Source organism: Spermophilus citellus, assembly GCF_964194105.1.
Source record: "Spermophilus citellus genome assembly, chromosome: 14".
In the NCBI taxonomy this organism is placed as follows: domain Eukaryota; kingdom Metazoa; phylum Chordata; class Mammalia; order Rodentia; family Sciuridae; genus Spermophilus; species Spermophilus citellus.
Genome location: NC_138194.1, coordinates 66,790,177 through 66,805,002, shown reverse-complemented (window position 1 = coordinate 66,805,002; position 14,826 = coordinate 66,790,177). Strand labels below are relative to the sequence as shown.

Sequence of the window (14,826 nt, the reverse complement as noted above, 5' to 3'; positions counted from 1 at the left end):
GTGTTCATGTTTACATCAGAGACTGTATTCTTAAGATGTTTGAAATCTTTGTCTTTGATAAGAATTGCTTGGTCTGACTACCATAGTTCAAAATTTTGCCTCTTGGTTAAGGAAGTATATGCTTCTTATATTTGCTTTGTTAATTTTTCCCACTAATGAAAGTTCCACCCTACTGAGTTATTTTCCCCTCTAGTTTAACTTGTTCCAATTTACTTTAAAAAGTGTGGGAATCTGGGGGGCTGGGGTTGTGGCTCAGTGGTCGAGCGCTTGCCTCAAATGTGTGAGGCACTGGGTTCGATTCTCAGCACCACATATAAATAAAAAATAAAGATCCATCAACAACTAAAATGAGTAAAATAAATAAAAATTTAAAAAATGTGGGTTCCAGTCTACTATATCTTTGCAGTGTTTTTGTGATACAACTTCTTGGCTGTGCAATCTTTCTGCAAAAGTTTAAATAGGAAACATTTCCTGGCCTGAGATAAAGTGCCATTAAACTGCTGCTGGAGAAAATGCCATTAGGACCGTCTAAAGTGGCATTTTCTTCTTTGATTGCAATAAAAATAATGTGTTTGCCTCTAAAACAAGAGGAACTACAGAAAATCCCAGTCAGTTGAATTTACTTCATACCTCTACTGTTAGGAATAGAGATAGCTGTCCCAATGAAGAGGTTGGTTGTTGTGAAGTGTAACAGCTGGAATTGGTACAGGATGGTGGCAGAAGCAAAAGGTTATAAAAAATTTTAAGTTTTAGGTTGGTCATGAATGCATGACCAGCTGGGTAATCTGGAAGATGATCATCTGGAGTTTTTGGTCTGCTGTCACATCTACAACTACCAGCTCCCATTCTGCATTTCTGGGCCTACCTATACTTATTCTGAGGATAAGTTCAGCATCATCTTTCAGTCTAGATTAGGTGCCTCTGAGTTACCTTAAAACCTATTTTATGGCATTAATATCTGCCTCTCATTAAGCTAAGGTCTTGAAGACAGTCTCAATTTTGTCACCAAAAACTATTCGAGTGAATAATATTTTCTAGTGCTTCAACAATGGCATTAAGCTTATGACTGTCCAGAATTTTATCTTCATCTAACTGATGGTACTTTTTCAGTAATTTTGTGCATTTATTGTTAAATTCACTGCCTCCTATTTTGTTCAAAAGATAATGTAGGGGAGGGAACTACCAAAAAACAAAAGCAGAAACAATTCATTCTCACTCAGCATACACTTACCATCTCTGGGTCAATACTGTTGGCTGCTGAAGAATAAAAATATAATAGTTAATTCTGAGCATTTGAAAGGTTTGGGTCCTTTTACTAAATGTATATACAATTGATCCTTTGATAACACATGACAGTACTGTTATTTCCATTTTAACAGATGAAATTAAGACAGGTGATAAATGATGAAAGTGGAATGCAAAACACTTCATGTAAAAGTGGCAAAAACAACAAATATTTTATATTTTAGGCATTCCCTAAGTTAAATATCTTGGATTAATCACATTTTGATGCTTTGGTTGGAAGCCTTTGTTTTCCATGAAACTGCCTCCTCTCCACACCAAGTTGTAGAAATATTTAATAGCTTAAAAGAGGAATTGTAGTCTTGAGCCACTAGAGGGAGCTTGAACACAACAGAATGTAAAGTCTAACTGAGCAAACTAAGCAGTGCCTGAATTGGTTATATCTCAAAATTAATGTGAATGCAAATCAATACAGCTTCCTAATGAAAACGTCTACATTTAGGGTTAAATGGGTTTTTCAGATAAGGTTGAGGCCTTAAGAGATGTTCTTCCCATTCTGCCACACTGCCTTTTGGGAGCTTATTCTGATGTAAACACTTGTCTTGAGATACTTCAGTATAGGCTTAATCAAGATGTTTTGTTTATAAGGCATCATTTGGACTCATTAAAGTATAGTGGCTTCCTTGGGGAAAGTTGACTTTTTTTTTAAAGCTTTTTTTTTTTAACACAATACCTTTATTTTGTTTGTTTATTTATTTTTATGTGGTGTTGAGGACCAAACCCAGGGCCTCACGCATGCTAGGCTAGTGCTCTACCGCTGAGCCACAGCCTCAGCCTGAAAGTTGACTTTTTGTCTTAGTTTCTTGTTCAGTTTATCTTCCTAAGCTGACATAGTTGAAGTCCTTTTGGACTATTCTCACTTCCTTATTTTCCTCATTAGATGTATGTCACTCTGGAATATTTTCTGTACTTAAATATACATGTTAGTGTATTATATCAGTTCCCCTTCTGATAATGTTTAGGTTTTTGCTAGTATGTTGCTTTTACAAACTCTAGTAGCATTCTTGTACAGATCTCCTTGTATGTATGTACTAAAATCATTGAGTAATATACCTGTAAGTCCTGCTACAGTTACAGGGTTGCCTGCATCTTCAGTTTCATTTAGTGAAGGCGGATTTATTCTGCAAAGAGACTGCCAATTTGCACTCTTCCTAGCAGTGTATAAAAGTCTTATAGTTCCACATCCTTAAGAATACTTGACAAACTTTCATTTTTGCCACTAGTGGAGTAAAAAAAAAATGTTTTTGTTTTACCCTGCATTTCCTAATCACTGAGATCAAACTTTTTTTTAAATGTGCATAATTGGCCATTTTCATGTATACATATCTTGCATTTAAAATTAAGAATTTGGGGGGTTGGGGCTGTAGCTCAGTGGTAGAACGCTTGCCTTGAAAGTGTGAGGCCCTGGGTTTGATCCTCAGCACCACATAAAAATAAATAAATAAAGACATTGTGTTCATCTACAACTTAAAAATATTTAAAAAAAAAAAATTAAGAATTTTGCACAGGATGCTATTCTCTGATAAATTTTAATATTGTATAAAAAATTCAACTTGTTACACAAGTACATATGTCCTATTATTTTGTGCATACATCCATATACATATATCAAGGTAAAGTCCAATACAAAAAATTAGCATTTCCTATGGCCAGTGTTCTAAGAAGTAAGACTGCAAAATATTTTGTAGTCGATGAGATTGCAACACTAAGGCAGGATGAGGCAGAAGCAAATTATATCCACAGAACATTACAAAATACCTTGCATAGCTTATTTATTCTTATGGTAAACTCATCTTAAAATTCTGAAATTTCCCCCCTAAATAAATTTATACAAGTTGGTATTTTATTTTCTTTGTATAGTAAACCAGCTTCCTCTGAACTGGTTGTGTTTTACTTCCTAACATTATAGACCTAATAGCCTGAGCTTTGGGGCTCTGTGCTGCTTCCATTGCAATTCTTGATACAGTGACATAAGGATGTGTGGAGTGTTTCTAGTCTTCATCTGTATCTCAGGCGATTTTCCAAGGCTTCCATTCTCTGTGTCATTTCTTCTAGTAAATCTCAAATTAAGGAAGAGGGATCTGAATTGCATATTTTCACTGACATTCTAATACAACTTGATCTATCTAAATAAAATTTTGTCCTGAAATATAAAAGGCTTTAAGCTTAAAAAAAAAATTCTTGTCAAGTATTTTAAAACCCTGACTTTTAAGTTTAAGAAACTCATTTAACACACTTTCAAGACAAATATAGTTCAAGTTAAGTTCATTTCTAAAGACACAACCATCCCACTGTTATATGTAATCATTACATACACACACCCAAATCAAGAAATAGTTTAATTTTTTTTAACTGATTCAGATTTTTAATGGCACTCATACCCCTGTTGCTTGTAAAAGAGTTTGCTATAGCACACCTCTGGGAACCAGAAATGATAATGTTGGGGATGTTGTAAAGAGAAGAATATGAAAGATTAGGACTTGAAAAGTAAAATATAAAGTCAGAAGAGAAGAGAGGGAGTTTTCACCCATGATACAAGGTAAGGCTAAAGGTAGCTTCCTGGAGGAATTTGATCTGTGCTCTTTTTATTCATAACTTTAGTATCTTGGGAAGTAGACCTTCAGAGGTGGGGTAGAAAGAGAGAAGAGGCATTAAATCAAGTGTCTTCCCAGTAAGCTCCTTAATGTCCTTTACCTGCCCTTTTGGCAGAATGGGAACCCAGATTCATCATCTATATTAACTACTGTCAAAAAGATTGTTCTGTTTTACTTAGGGGAGCCTGTCTGCAGCTTTTAGAAGGGGAATTGCTATGTGCTATTGTTTCTTATTATACAAGCCCCTTGGCCCAGAGGTAGTTCAGAATTAAACCATTTCCCTGTAGGCTAGTTGATGCACTCCGAGATACATATCAGCCAGCTTTAGTAAGCTTACTGTAATTTTAAGTTCAGAGCAGTTGGCAGTGTGATCAATGTGTAAAAAGCACCGAATCCTCATTTATCTATTATCCCAAAGTATTCCTTTTATTTATAATATTGTTTTAATGAATCATTGGATCTTACTGTTCCCTTGGTAGAATGTTTCATCTTCTAGAGTGCTGATATAAAGATATCTGCTGCCAAAAAAATGAGAAGGAAAAAAAGCCCAATAAAAGAGAAATCCTTTAGAAACTACACATTGAATCCAAATGTGGCTGCTGTGCAGTTTATGGCCAAAGAAAAGGTTGGGGGTTTAAACTGAGTTTGAAACCTCTTAAGTCTACCACATTCTCTACCTAGAGACACTGTACCTTTGATGCACTTCAGATCCAGTACATATCGTCCTAACCAAGAGGGAATTAAGTCCTTTATTTTATTTTCTTACATATTGCCTGGTTGACTGGCATTTCTGCTAATCCTCCTAGGACAGCAGATGGCAACTAAATGCCTGACACTAAATGCCTGACACTTGCCACTAAGCCTGGCTTGACCCTGTGTTGGCATGGCAATCTGCTTTTTTTTTTTTTTTTTTTTTTTAAGAAAAAGCTTTTCCTGGAGCTCACTATCCTCAACTTCCTGGGAATAATTTCACCTGATAAAAGCCATATAGAGCATTTGTAAGTTTTGGTAATATTCTTTGCATTCCATATGCAGCATAACACTAGAAAAGGATATAGCGCTGTGTTAATTGTTTTACTTCTTCATTTGCAAGGTTCTGGAACATTATGAGGTTTTCACATTTGCATTGATCGTGTTTTTCTTCCAGAGGGCTTCCTGAGAAAGCAGATGGAAAGTGTTCACCTCTGTCATCCACCAAACGTCCAGACACATAATAATAGGATTGAATCATCATATAGAGAAAACCATAGTGAAAGAAATGTTCCACTTTTTCCACACAGTCAGATCCAGTGAAGTAAATACCAGGAAAGGACTATATATGCTTCTAGCACTGAAACAGGCCTTAATTGTGGATTAGGGGACAGACTACTATTTCTCTTCTTTTTTTTTTTTTTTTGTTCTCATTCTATTTAAGTTTTCTTTTCCTCCTTCCTATTTCCTTTAAGCCAAGTTTTTTGGCAAGTTGCAATGCTGTTATAAAATTATAGTAACTATTTTACTTGGAATTACCTGAAGATTTTGTTGAGTGGAAAAGTTTTTGAGTAGACCGTGAAAGATGGTCTTCTTCAAATAGATATCTATGTTGCACTGCAAAATTAGAACAGGAAAGTAGGTCTTGGATATTTATGGTGACTGGCTCAGATTCTGTAAAGAGAAAGAAAACTGAAGTCAAACCTGCTTAACACCACTGTGGTCTAAAGTAGCCAGCAGCACGATATGGTGCTTGCTATTCCTGCCACCTAGTATAGAGCTTTACTTTGATATACTGAGGCAAAAAGTCTATTAGCAGAGCTACTAGTTACCAAATTACAAACTTGAAGTATAAATTTCCTTGTTACAGGAAAAAAGGCCTCAGTTAACATAATTTAAATCTGTCTTACTTTCATTATTTTACAACTTTTATTGGAAGAGAAACTATGGCAGAAACACCCACCAGAGATTCTGAAAACATTGTTTTAAAAAATTACCTGTTGGCTGGTGGACCCTCTTTGGCAGTTCCCCTGCTGGGGAGTCCTGTCTTCCATCAGAGTCTTCTAGAGCTGAGTGGAAAGAGGTGACCAGAAGGGATAACAGTTTTCCATACCCATGCATGTGCTTGAGGAAGCTTGTCTCAGACCAACTCCTTACCTCCTGCCATAACTCAGGTTTGGTTTGGTTTGTTTTTATTGGTAATACCAAATTCTCAAAAATGCAGTTGTTTACTGTTATAATCAATGACCATTTTAGGGCAGTTATAAGAGAAGCCTTCTCCCCTTATGTACAGCTTCTAAAGAATGCTCCCTCACATCCTCCCCCAAAATAAAAAACATATCTAGAGTGAAGGGTAGAAAAATGGTTAAATTTGTTGAATCAATTTGAAATGCCAGCAATCCAACTCGAGTGAGGCATTTCAACATGAACAAAATGGCCAAGAGGCAATGTATGATCTACTCACAGGAATCTGAAAGACCTTGCCTCCCTGGTCCCCCTTTATCTCAGAGTTTTCCTTTAGAGGATTAAGACACATCACTTAGATTGGATTTTAGAGGTGATTGTACCTGGGGCATGAGTAGGAAGAAAAATGGACAGAACTACCGTGTACAAACCTACTTGGCACAATTAGTGGATTGTGGAAAAACATTTAGAATTCAAAATTTGAATTCTAAAGGGCAGTCTAATATTCTATACACATGAGTTGTCCATGCAGAAAGGCATTTTTTAAATTTCCAACAGTGAGCTTGCAAGGATAACCATCCCTTTCCACTCCAAGTTACAGGCATATTTTGAAATTGCACCTCTTCTCTCCTGGTTTATATAATGATTGTTTCCTGCTACACGATCACTTTTCTAGGGCTTTGGTGAGGATTAAGTAGGCTGGCACCTCCTACTATTTATCACACCGCTCTGCACAGAGCAAGTGCTCAAGCTGTGGTAGTTATCAGTTTTGTCTTTCCCTCTCTTCTGTTCCCTTTTTTATGATTACTGATTCTAAGTACCACTGGCCCTGACCACCAGGAGGCACTTTTTTGATTATGCTGAAAGAATGGGTTGAGATTCCTCCTTTGATTGTTCATACTGGCCTTTCCTAGATGCTGCTATAGTACCTTCACAGATGCCTTTCTTTAGCTTTTCACTTATCTCGCCCATTGAACTGAAGTCTTCTGCATAGAAGAGATGCTTGTCAGTAGGCTCAGAGGCAATCTCCTGTAGTTCTTCCTCAATGGCTTTTCCAACCCCAACAGCATACATAGTGATACCTAGGGAGCAAAACAGGTAAGAACAAGGCAGTTAGGGATTTGCATCTCTGCTCTGGAAGTTATGTGTACTACATCCAAAGTCAGCTAGATATTAAGTGATGTGATTGAGGGAGGGGTTCATACCAACACCCCTTTCTTTGTATTTTCCCTCCATTTTGCTTTGGCCCTATGAACAAAAGAGAGGGACCCTAAAGAGAAGTGAGGGATCTGGGAGAGGTTGGGTACCCAACATGTTGCACAGCTTCAGGGAGAGTTATTTAACAAATCTGCAATTTTTCCCTGAATTAGTCTTTTGGATAAGTAGAAAAGAACACCTATCTTATGGCTTACTAAAATGGGGATCTCTTCTGGAAGAATTTTAAGAAGCAGGACAATTTATGATCTTATAACCAAGATGAACCTTCAATAATCTAGGGCCAAGTGAAACTGCCTTCTGCCTGTTTTTCTTAGGAGGACACAATCTTATGAGGAGATGGTAAGCTGAGGAGGAGAATCTGCAGATCACTGGAAATCCCCAGTCAAGAGAACAAACCTAAATGTCAACATTAGATTTCTTTGTTTGTTTGGTTTTTGGAACTTTACCACTGAGCTACATCCATAGCCATTTTTATTTTTGGTTTTGAGAAAGAGTCTAAGTTACTAAGTCTGGGCTCAAAGTTGCAATGCTGCCTCAGCCTCCCAAGTTGCTGGGATTACATGCATGTGCCTGGCTCAACATTAGATTTCAAAAGGGCTATGAATTTTCTCCAAAAGCTTTTCTAAATCAGATTAATCATTCTTCCCCCTTCCCTTGTATACTGTTCATTTGAAAGTAAAATGCAATAAGAATTAAGCTCTCCTTGTTTTCCAACAGTTTGCAGAACTGATATCTTTTTTTTTATTAAGTTGTAGATGAACATGATACCTTCATTTTATTTATTCTTTCTTTTTTTTTTTAACATGCTGAGAATCAAACCCAGTGCCTTACACATGTTAGGCAAACGCTCTACCACTGAGCCACATCCCTAGTCCAGCACTGATAATTTATTCTGGCCAATTCATTAGACAACATTTCTTAAACGCACATAAAAGGGGCCTTAAATTCAAGGGCTGAGAGTTGTGACTTGTTCTAAGTCTGTGTAAGTTCAACAGCCAAGGTCAGCATATTTGTCTAAGAGCCTAATGACTTTACATACAACTTCCTAAAAAGGGTAACTATTTTAGGATTATGTTAACTATATATAGAAATAATTAAATTCATGTGAGGATGTCACTTCCGATAAACCTTGTTTGAAGAACCATATATCTCCTACCACCCACCTTTGGGTAATGTGTGGAAATTTGTGGGGCAAGTGTAAGATAAATTTCAGTGAGTCAAGTGAAAGGGCTAACCTTTGTTCCTGAAGACGAAAATGCTTTCCCCAATGCTTTTTTAAGAACACAGGCTCTAGAGGAGTAGATGGGTTAGACATTAATTCTAGCAATCTAGTCTAATGTGAACAGCCAGTTTTACATTCCACCCAGCTGATTCAGAGCTGGACACTTTTTCTGGCTCCCACTCTCTTAGGCAAGGAAGCAAGGAGCAGACTGTACAGTAAGCAATGTCAATAAAATAGCCTCCTTTACAAAGAGAGTGGTTGAGGTCAGTGTGAACCAGCCTTTCTGTAGGAGGAATGGAGCTCACCAGTGGGGCTGGGAGTACTTTACTGAGCGTTTGTCATGCATCTTCTGCATGCCCAGTCTGATCTAGGCACTGTGCCCATAAAGTCTTGGGTGAGGCAGTGTTCTGTGCATCCCATTTGTCCCATTAGAGGATCTGCTGTGTCCTCAGCAAGTACTTACAGGAGGTGGCTTGCAAGCACACTGCTTCACAACCTCAAGTTTCCTCATCTACCCTGAGGAATCCACACCCTTCATTATAAACTGTCTCTACCAGTCATCCCAGCTTCTGGTTGTCTTTTGCCAAGGGCCACACTCTTCTACACTTCACATCCACACAACTGAAGAAACACTCAAATCCCTGCCTGCATTATACAGGAGGTCAGGAAAACCTCAAGAGGAGATGAGCTTTACTGCACAAAAAGAACTTAGTCATCATCCTTCCTAGCATTTTGATTTTCTCAAAAGCTAACTTTCTCTTCCTGCAAACACAAAAATGTTCTCTATCTTAAGGTGATCATAGTTTCAGAGCACTGGTATTTTTAAAAAATGTATGAAGATGAATGTATTTTTTAACAAGCTCTTTAAGTGATTCTAAAGCAGCATTACCAGTGTTTGGGCTCTGTTGTATGTCTGTCTGTGATTACATAGCAAGTACAGGGGTGAGTCTATCCACTGGAAGTCACACACTGGGTAGTAAAGCACATTGCTGGGTGTGGACTGTGTAGCCTCCCACTCTGGGAGACTTTCCCATCCTTCTTGAGCATTTTAACACCTCTGGGATCCCATTAAGGTTGCTAAGGGGTATAATGGTGATTGTCAGGAAACCTTATGAAAATCAAGGAATTTTATGCTAATGGTCAGCTGTGAGCACTTAGAGTTTAAGAAATCTGAACCTCAAGTGGTGGAAAGCACCTCCATTCTGTATTACCATTGGCCTTGGCTTTGCTGGCCCACTCGGACACGTCATCCTGAGCCCGTCCGTCTGTGAACACGATGGCCACTCTGGGCACCCGTGTGGAGAGGGGCCTGGCCCCTTCTACTTGGGTAAAGCTTCTCTCGAACATGTGTTTCAGGGCCAACCCTGTCATAGAGCCCTTGCCCATGTACTTCATGTGGGCTACCGCTTTCTTCATGTCTTTGGCGGAGTTGAAGTTTCTCAGGGTAAACTCTGTGCGGACCTGCGTGGAGTACTGGAGCAGCCCCACTCGAGCAGCTTTGGGAGAAATTGCCAAGGAACCTATAATGCCAGTGACAAACTGCTTCACGATCTCAAAATTCTCTTCTCCAAGGCTCTTGGATCCATCAATCACAAAGACCAGGTCAATTGGGCCTTCAGTGCATCCTACAGGAACAAAAGGAAAATTGATCTGGTTGGGTAATTAAAAATCATTTACATAAAAAAAATAGAAAATTGTGCTCTAATTGGAGGCATAACTGCTTTGGAGAACCATCTTGGTTTTTATTTAGACAATACACAGGACACGGAGCTCCAGTTGTGCAACCGGTTAGCGCATGGTACTTAGAAGACAATTCACAGGACAGATGAGGTGTTGGGAATGTCACAAGCAACAATAATTTTCATATATACTTTTATGTTTGGCTTGTCAAATCAGTAAAAATAGTAATTTTCATAAGCAAAAACACACAGCAAATGTACAAATCACCTAAGAAACCAATCCCACATTGTACCCTGATCAGTGATAGCCAGGTCTCTGAGGCACAGTGGCTACACTGAAGGGTCTGACTACACTCTAACCATTCCTATCACTTCATGCTGGGAGGATGACATCACATAAGTGCTGCCATGCTGAGTGACAAAGGAGAAGGAGATTCTTAAAATTCTGCTCAGTCATCATCTCTTCCAAGGATGGTTTCCTAGTAACCCAGATTGCATTAGCTGAATACCCGTAATTCTATCAATTTACTCAACCAAAATTTATTGAGCATCTGCCTTGTGAAAAACAGTAGACACAGCAGGATTATGGTTGTGACAAAGACAAATGTCTAATGCCAAGTTGCTTACAGTCCAACGTACTGGATGCAGCATTCCACGTTGTACAATAATTATTTTATTATGTGTTTGTCTCCTCCTTTAGTCTGTGAGTTCTTCCTCAGTAGAGGCTGGATTTCATTCATTTTTGTGCCCCTAATGTCTGGCACACAATAGGTGTTCAATAAATGTTGATTGACAGAATAAAAGAATGAGGCAGTTATCTATTGGTTAGTGGGTAGCACACCTGTAAGTACTTCCACTGCCCTGTTAAAGCTTTAAAATGAAGCTCACTGTGAATTCTGTATCTACACCAAAGATTTTTGAGCAATGCAGATGGTTGAGGGTAAAAGAGAAAAACGTTATGCAAATACTTAAGCAATTTGGGTGTGAGGAGAAGAAAAATTTCCAGATCCCAAATGGATGAGATCATTTCAAATAGACCACAGTATATTATTATAACATTCTCTTTTCTATATCAAGCTGCTGTCTAATCTTTCAAAGTGAAGCATAACAATACAAGCAAGTAAAGACCCATTTCTATGCCTGGCTGGTATAACATGCTAATGTAATCGTGTGTGTATGAATCTTGGGGACTGGGGGCTTGGGGTCCTTCTTTCTCTCTCCATTAAGTGCTTGTCTTCATTATTCAACCTATTGATTCTTTATCAGTGAAAGACGAAAAGGCCAATTCAAAGCTTCATTTACATTCATAGCCTGTTTCTGAGTCAACCAGAAAAAGACTCAGCTGGCCTCCATGTGCTTCTCCAGCAGATTTCAGAAATACTGGTACAATTTACCAGCAGCAAAAATTCCTTCCTGTTCCTCCTGTATACCAGCACTTGCAGCCTCCCCAAAGAAGGCTGCATAATGGCTCCTCAAGGAGACAGGAATGCCAGAGAGAGCAGAAAACGTCAGAAGCACCCAGACCCTTCTTTGCTTTCTGCCCCACTTGCCAGGTGCTTGTTTGCAGGAGGACCAGTCATGCTTTCTTTTGGCATTTTCTTTATGGTAGTTCATTTGTGAGCTGTGATTTACTTTCAGAACATAATTTTCACAGGGTTCTAGAATTGCAGAGTTAGATAAGACCTTGGCAGGTCATCTACTCCAGGCCTGCTGTGGTCTGAACTCCTCTCTTGATGAGAATCTATCACCCCACGACCAAAGCCCTGTCCTCAGACCACTCTGCCTGTAATGACGGCAACAGTGATCATTCATTGAGCACTTTCTGTATACCAGCCCTGGAAGACAGGGTCTCACGTATTCCTCATTCTGGCTACGTGAGCTGTTATCCTCATTTTACAGAGGAGGAAACTGAGACTCGGAGAAGTTAAATAGTCTGGCCGGGCAGTATGGGTGGGCATTCTAACTTGAAGTTCATGCTCTGAACTAATTAATCACGTATCTTTCCTAATAGAAAGTTTTTTGTCTTCATGCTGAGCTGTAGCTTCTCCCTTATGGCTGTCCCTGGGGTAGGGGTATCAAATAAATCATGAACAAGGAGATAGTTATTTGGTGTTTGAATGGTATCTCACGTATTTTTATTTTCTATAAAATTTCCCAGTTTCATTCTTTATTTACTGCTAGATATGGAACCAAATCCCCTCACCATGGTGCTTATTTTTTCTAATTCATGTTTATCTTGTTCCTTTAAATTTTCTGAAAAACAATACATGTACATAGAAAAATTCAAAAATTTCAAAAAGACATAGTGTGTGTGTTACAGTCTTATACAAAATACAGCAATGGTAACATAATAAAAACTATTGATCCCTATGCTTTTTTCATTTACAATATCTCCGGGCTATGTATAGAGCATCTTCATTCTTTTTTAAAAATATATATTTATTTTAGTTGTAATTGAACCTTTATTTTATTTATATGTGGTGCTGAGACTCGAACCCAGGGCCTCACACAAGCTCGGCAAGTGCTCTACCAATGAGCCACAACCCCAGCCCCTGCTTCATTCTTTTAACATCTACATCAAATCTCATTGTATAGATGTACCATAATTTATGTAACCCAGGGATTGAATCCAGGGATGCTTAACCACTGAGCCCATCCCCAGCCCCCCACTTTTTTTTTTTTTAATTTTTGAGACAGGTTCTCACTAAGTTGCTAAAGCTGGCCTCAAACTTGTGATCCTCCTGCCTTACCTCCTGAGTTGCTGGGATTACAGGTAAATACCACTACATCTGGTCCTTAATGAGACTCTTAAGGGCAGACATTTAGCTTGTTTTTTTTGCTGCTACAAGTAATGCTACACAAAATATCCACATGTATATGCCTTTGTGAACACACACACACATCTGTAGGATAAACTTCTAGAAGTAGAATTGCATTTAAAATATGGCTAAATTGCCCTCCTAAAGGTTGTGCTAATTCAGATATCCACTGATCTGTTTATAATTGCCTTTTTTTTTTGTACCGGGGATTGAACTCAGGGGCACTTAACCACTGAGCCACATCCCCAGCCCTATTTTGTATTTTATTTAGAGCCAGGGTCTCTCTAAGTTGCTTAGCCCCTCACTTTTCTTTGCTGAGGCTGGCTTTGAACTCATGATCCTCTTGCCTCAACCTTCTGAGCTGCTGGGATTACAGGTGTGCGACACAGTACCTGGTTTATAATTGCCTTTTACAACCTATCTTTGCCAACATAGGAACCATCAAACTTTGTGAAATCTGATAACCAATAGGTTAAAAAAAAAGTATCATAGTTTTAATCTCTTAATATATATTTTTCCTTTTATGATTTTTAAGTTGCATGCCATGTTTAAAAAGAGCTTCTCTGGGATTATCAAATAATTCTCTCAAGACTTCCTTTGCTATTTGGTGGTTTTATTTTATTTTATTTTTTTACGTTTCAAGCTTTGATCCATTATCTCATCTCTCTTTTTCTAAAGTACCATTTGCAGAACTAGCACAGTCCTACCTCTCCCAGCCAGATACTCTTCCTCAAAGATCACTCCAGCCTTTTGGCTGATAATGAACTGTCAACTAAAACCGAAAGTGCTTTCGCAGGTGCTGCTACAGTTACACCTCCTCCCCCACCCTCTGTGCACACACACTCTTCTTTATGGGAGAAGCAGAGGTGCCTGAAAATAGTCCAAAAGGCAGATGCTCCAAAGCCAAGAGAAAGCAGAGCCAAGTTCTCATCACTTACTCTTGCACCGCTTTCCATCCTCAGCTAGAACAAATCCCTCCGAGCACTTGCAGATGTAGGAATTGCCATTGTTGACACAAATGTGTTCGCAGCCATGAGGGGTCGATTTGCAGACGTCCTTCCCTGAGGAAAATGTGGGGAGGTAAACAATCCCACCAGTCAGAAAACAGCTGGCATGAACAGTCACACATGGAGAGGTTGAGGAAATAAGCCACTTAAAAAAAAATGTGCAAACCTTCTGTTTGGGGACATGGGGCAGGGGCAGAGGTGGGTATCAGGGCACTCAACCACTGAGCCACATCCCCAGCCCTATTTTGTATTTTATTTAGAGACAGAGTCTGACTGAGTTGCTCAGTGCCTTGCTTTTGCTGAGGCTGGCTTTGAACTTGTGATCCTCCTGCCTCAACCTCTCAAACCACTGGGATTACAGGCGTGTGCCACCGTGCCCAGCTGTGCAAACCCTCTAAATGGTGTCTTTTTTAGTCTCACACTTGGATAGCCCAAGATCAGGGATAAGCTCCTCCTCCCAAGAAGCTCCAATTCCCACAAGTCTGAATGGAAAGATAGGTGACTGGGTGTCTTGGATTTACTATCAAATTAGAATTGTTTGCTGAGCTTTAGCTTCTGATTCCTCTCCATGGAGATCCCAAACATTCCATTTTGTTGGTCTATGAACATTTCTCGTGTGTGAGGTTATTTTGAATTTTTTAAAGTAGTTACAGCCCTTTGATTCTCACCACCTTCTGGGAGGAAAGGAAGATGGAATAGTTCTACTCAAGGTATAAATGAAAAAACAGATCCTCAAAGAGTTTCACTGAGCCGAAGGTCATCCAACAAGCTGGTGGCCCAGCTGAGGCACAGCATCTCCTGAGTCTTCATCAGGCGATCCATAGATAACCC

General features: G+C 39.0%; 1 protein-coding gene across 2 annotated transcripts in view; it reads right to left on the bottom strand.

Annotated features, from left to right (window-relative positions):
- Nucleotides 1-3,127: 3,127 nt before the first annotated feature.
- Nucleotides 3,128-14,826, bottom strand: part of MATN2 (matrilin 2) — a 137,224-nt gene continuing 125,525 nt past the window's right edge. The window contains exons 13-19 of one of the 2 annotated variants that reach the window (XM_081266855.1): nucleotides 13,927-14,049; nucleotides 9,702-10,115; nucleotides 6,980-7,132; nucleotides 5,864-5,935; nucleotides 5,406-5,483; nucleotides 4,953-5,051; nucleotides 3,128-3,356 (exon numbers count right to left, since the gene is read on the bottom strand). In XM_081266855.1, coding sequence (XP_081122981.1) covers nucleotides 3,301-3,356; nucleotides 4,953-5,051; nucleotides 5,406-5,483; nucleotides 5,864-5,935; nucleotides 6,980-7,132; nucleotides 9,702-10,115; nucleotides 13,927-14,049 — 995 coding nt within the window. In that variant the 3' untranslated portion in view covers nucleotides 3,128-3,300. Of the gene's footprint in view, nucleotides 3,357-4,952; nucleotides 5,052-5,405; nucleotides 5,541-5,863; nucleotides 5,936-6,979; nucleotides 7,133-9,701; nucleotides 10,116-13,926; nucleotides 14,050-14,826 lie in introns of both variants that reach the window. The other variant, XM_081266854.1, reaches the window with a different exon arrangement.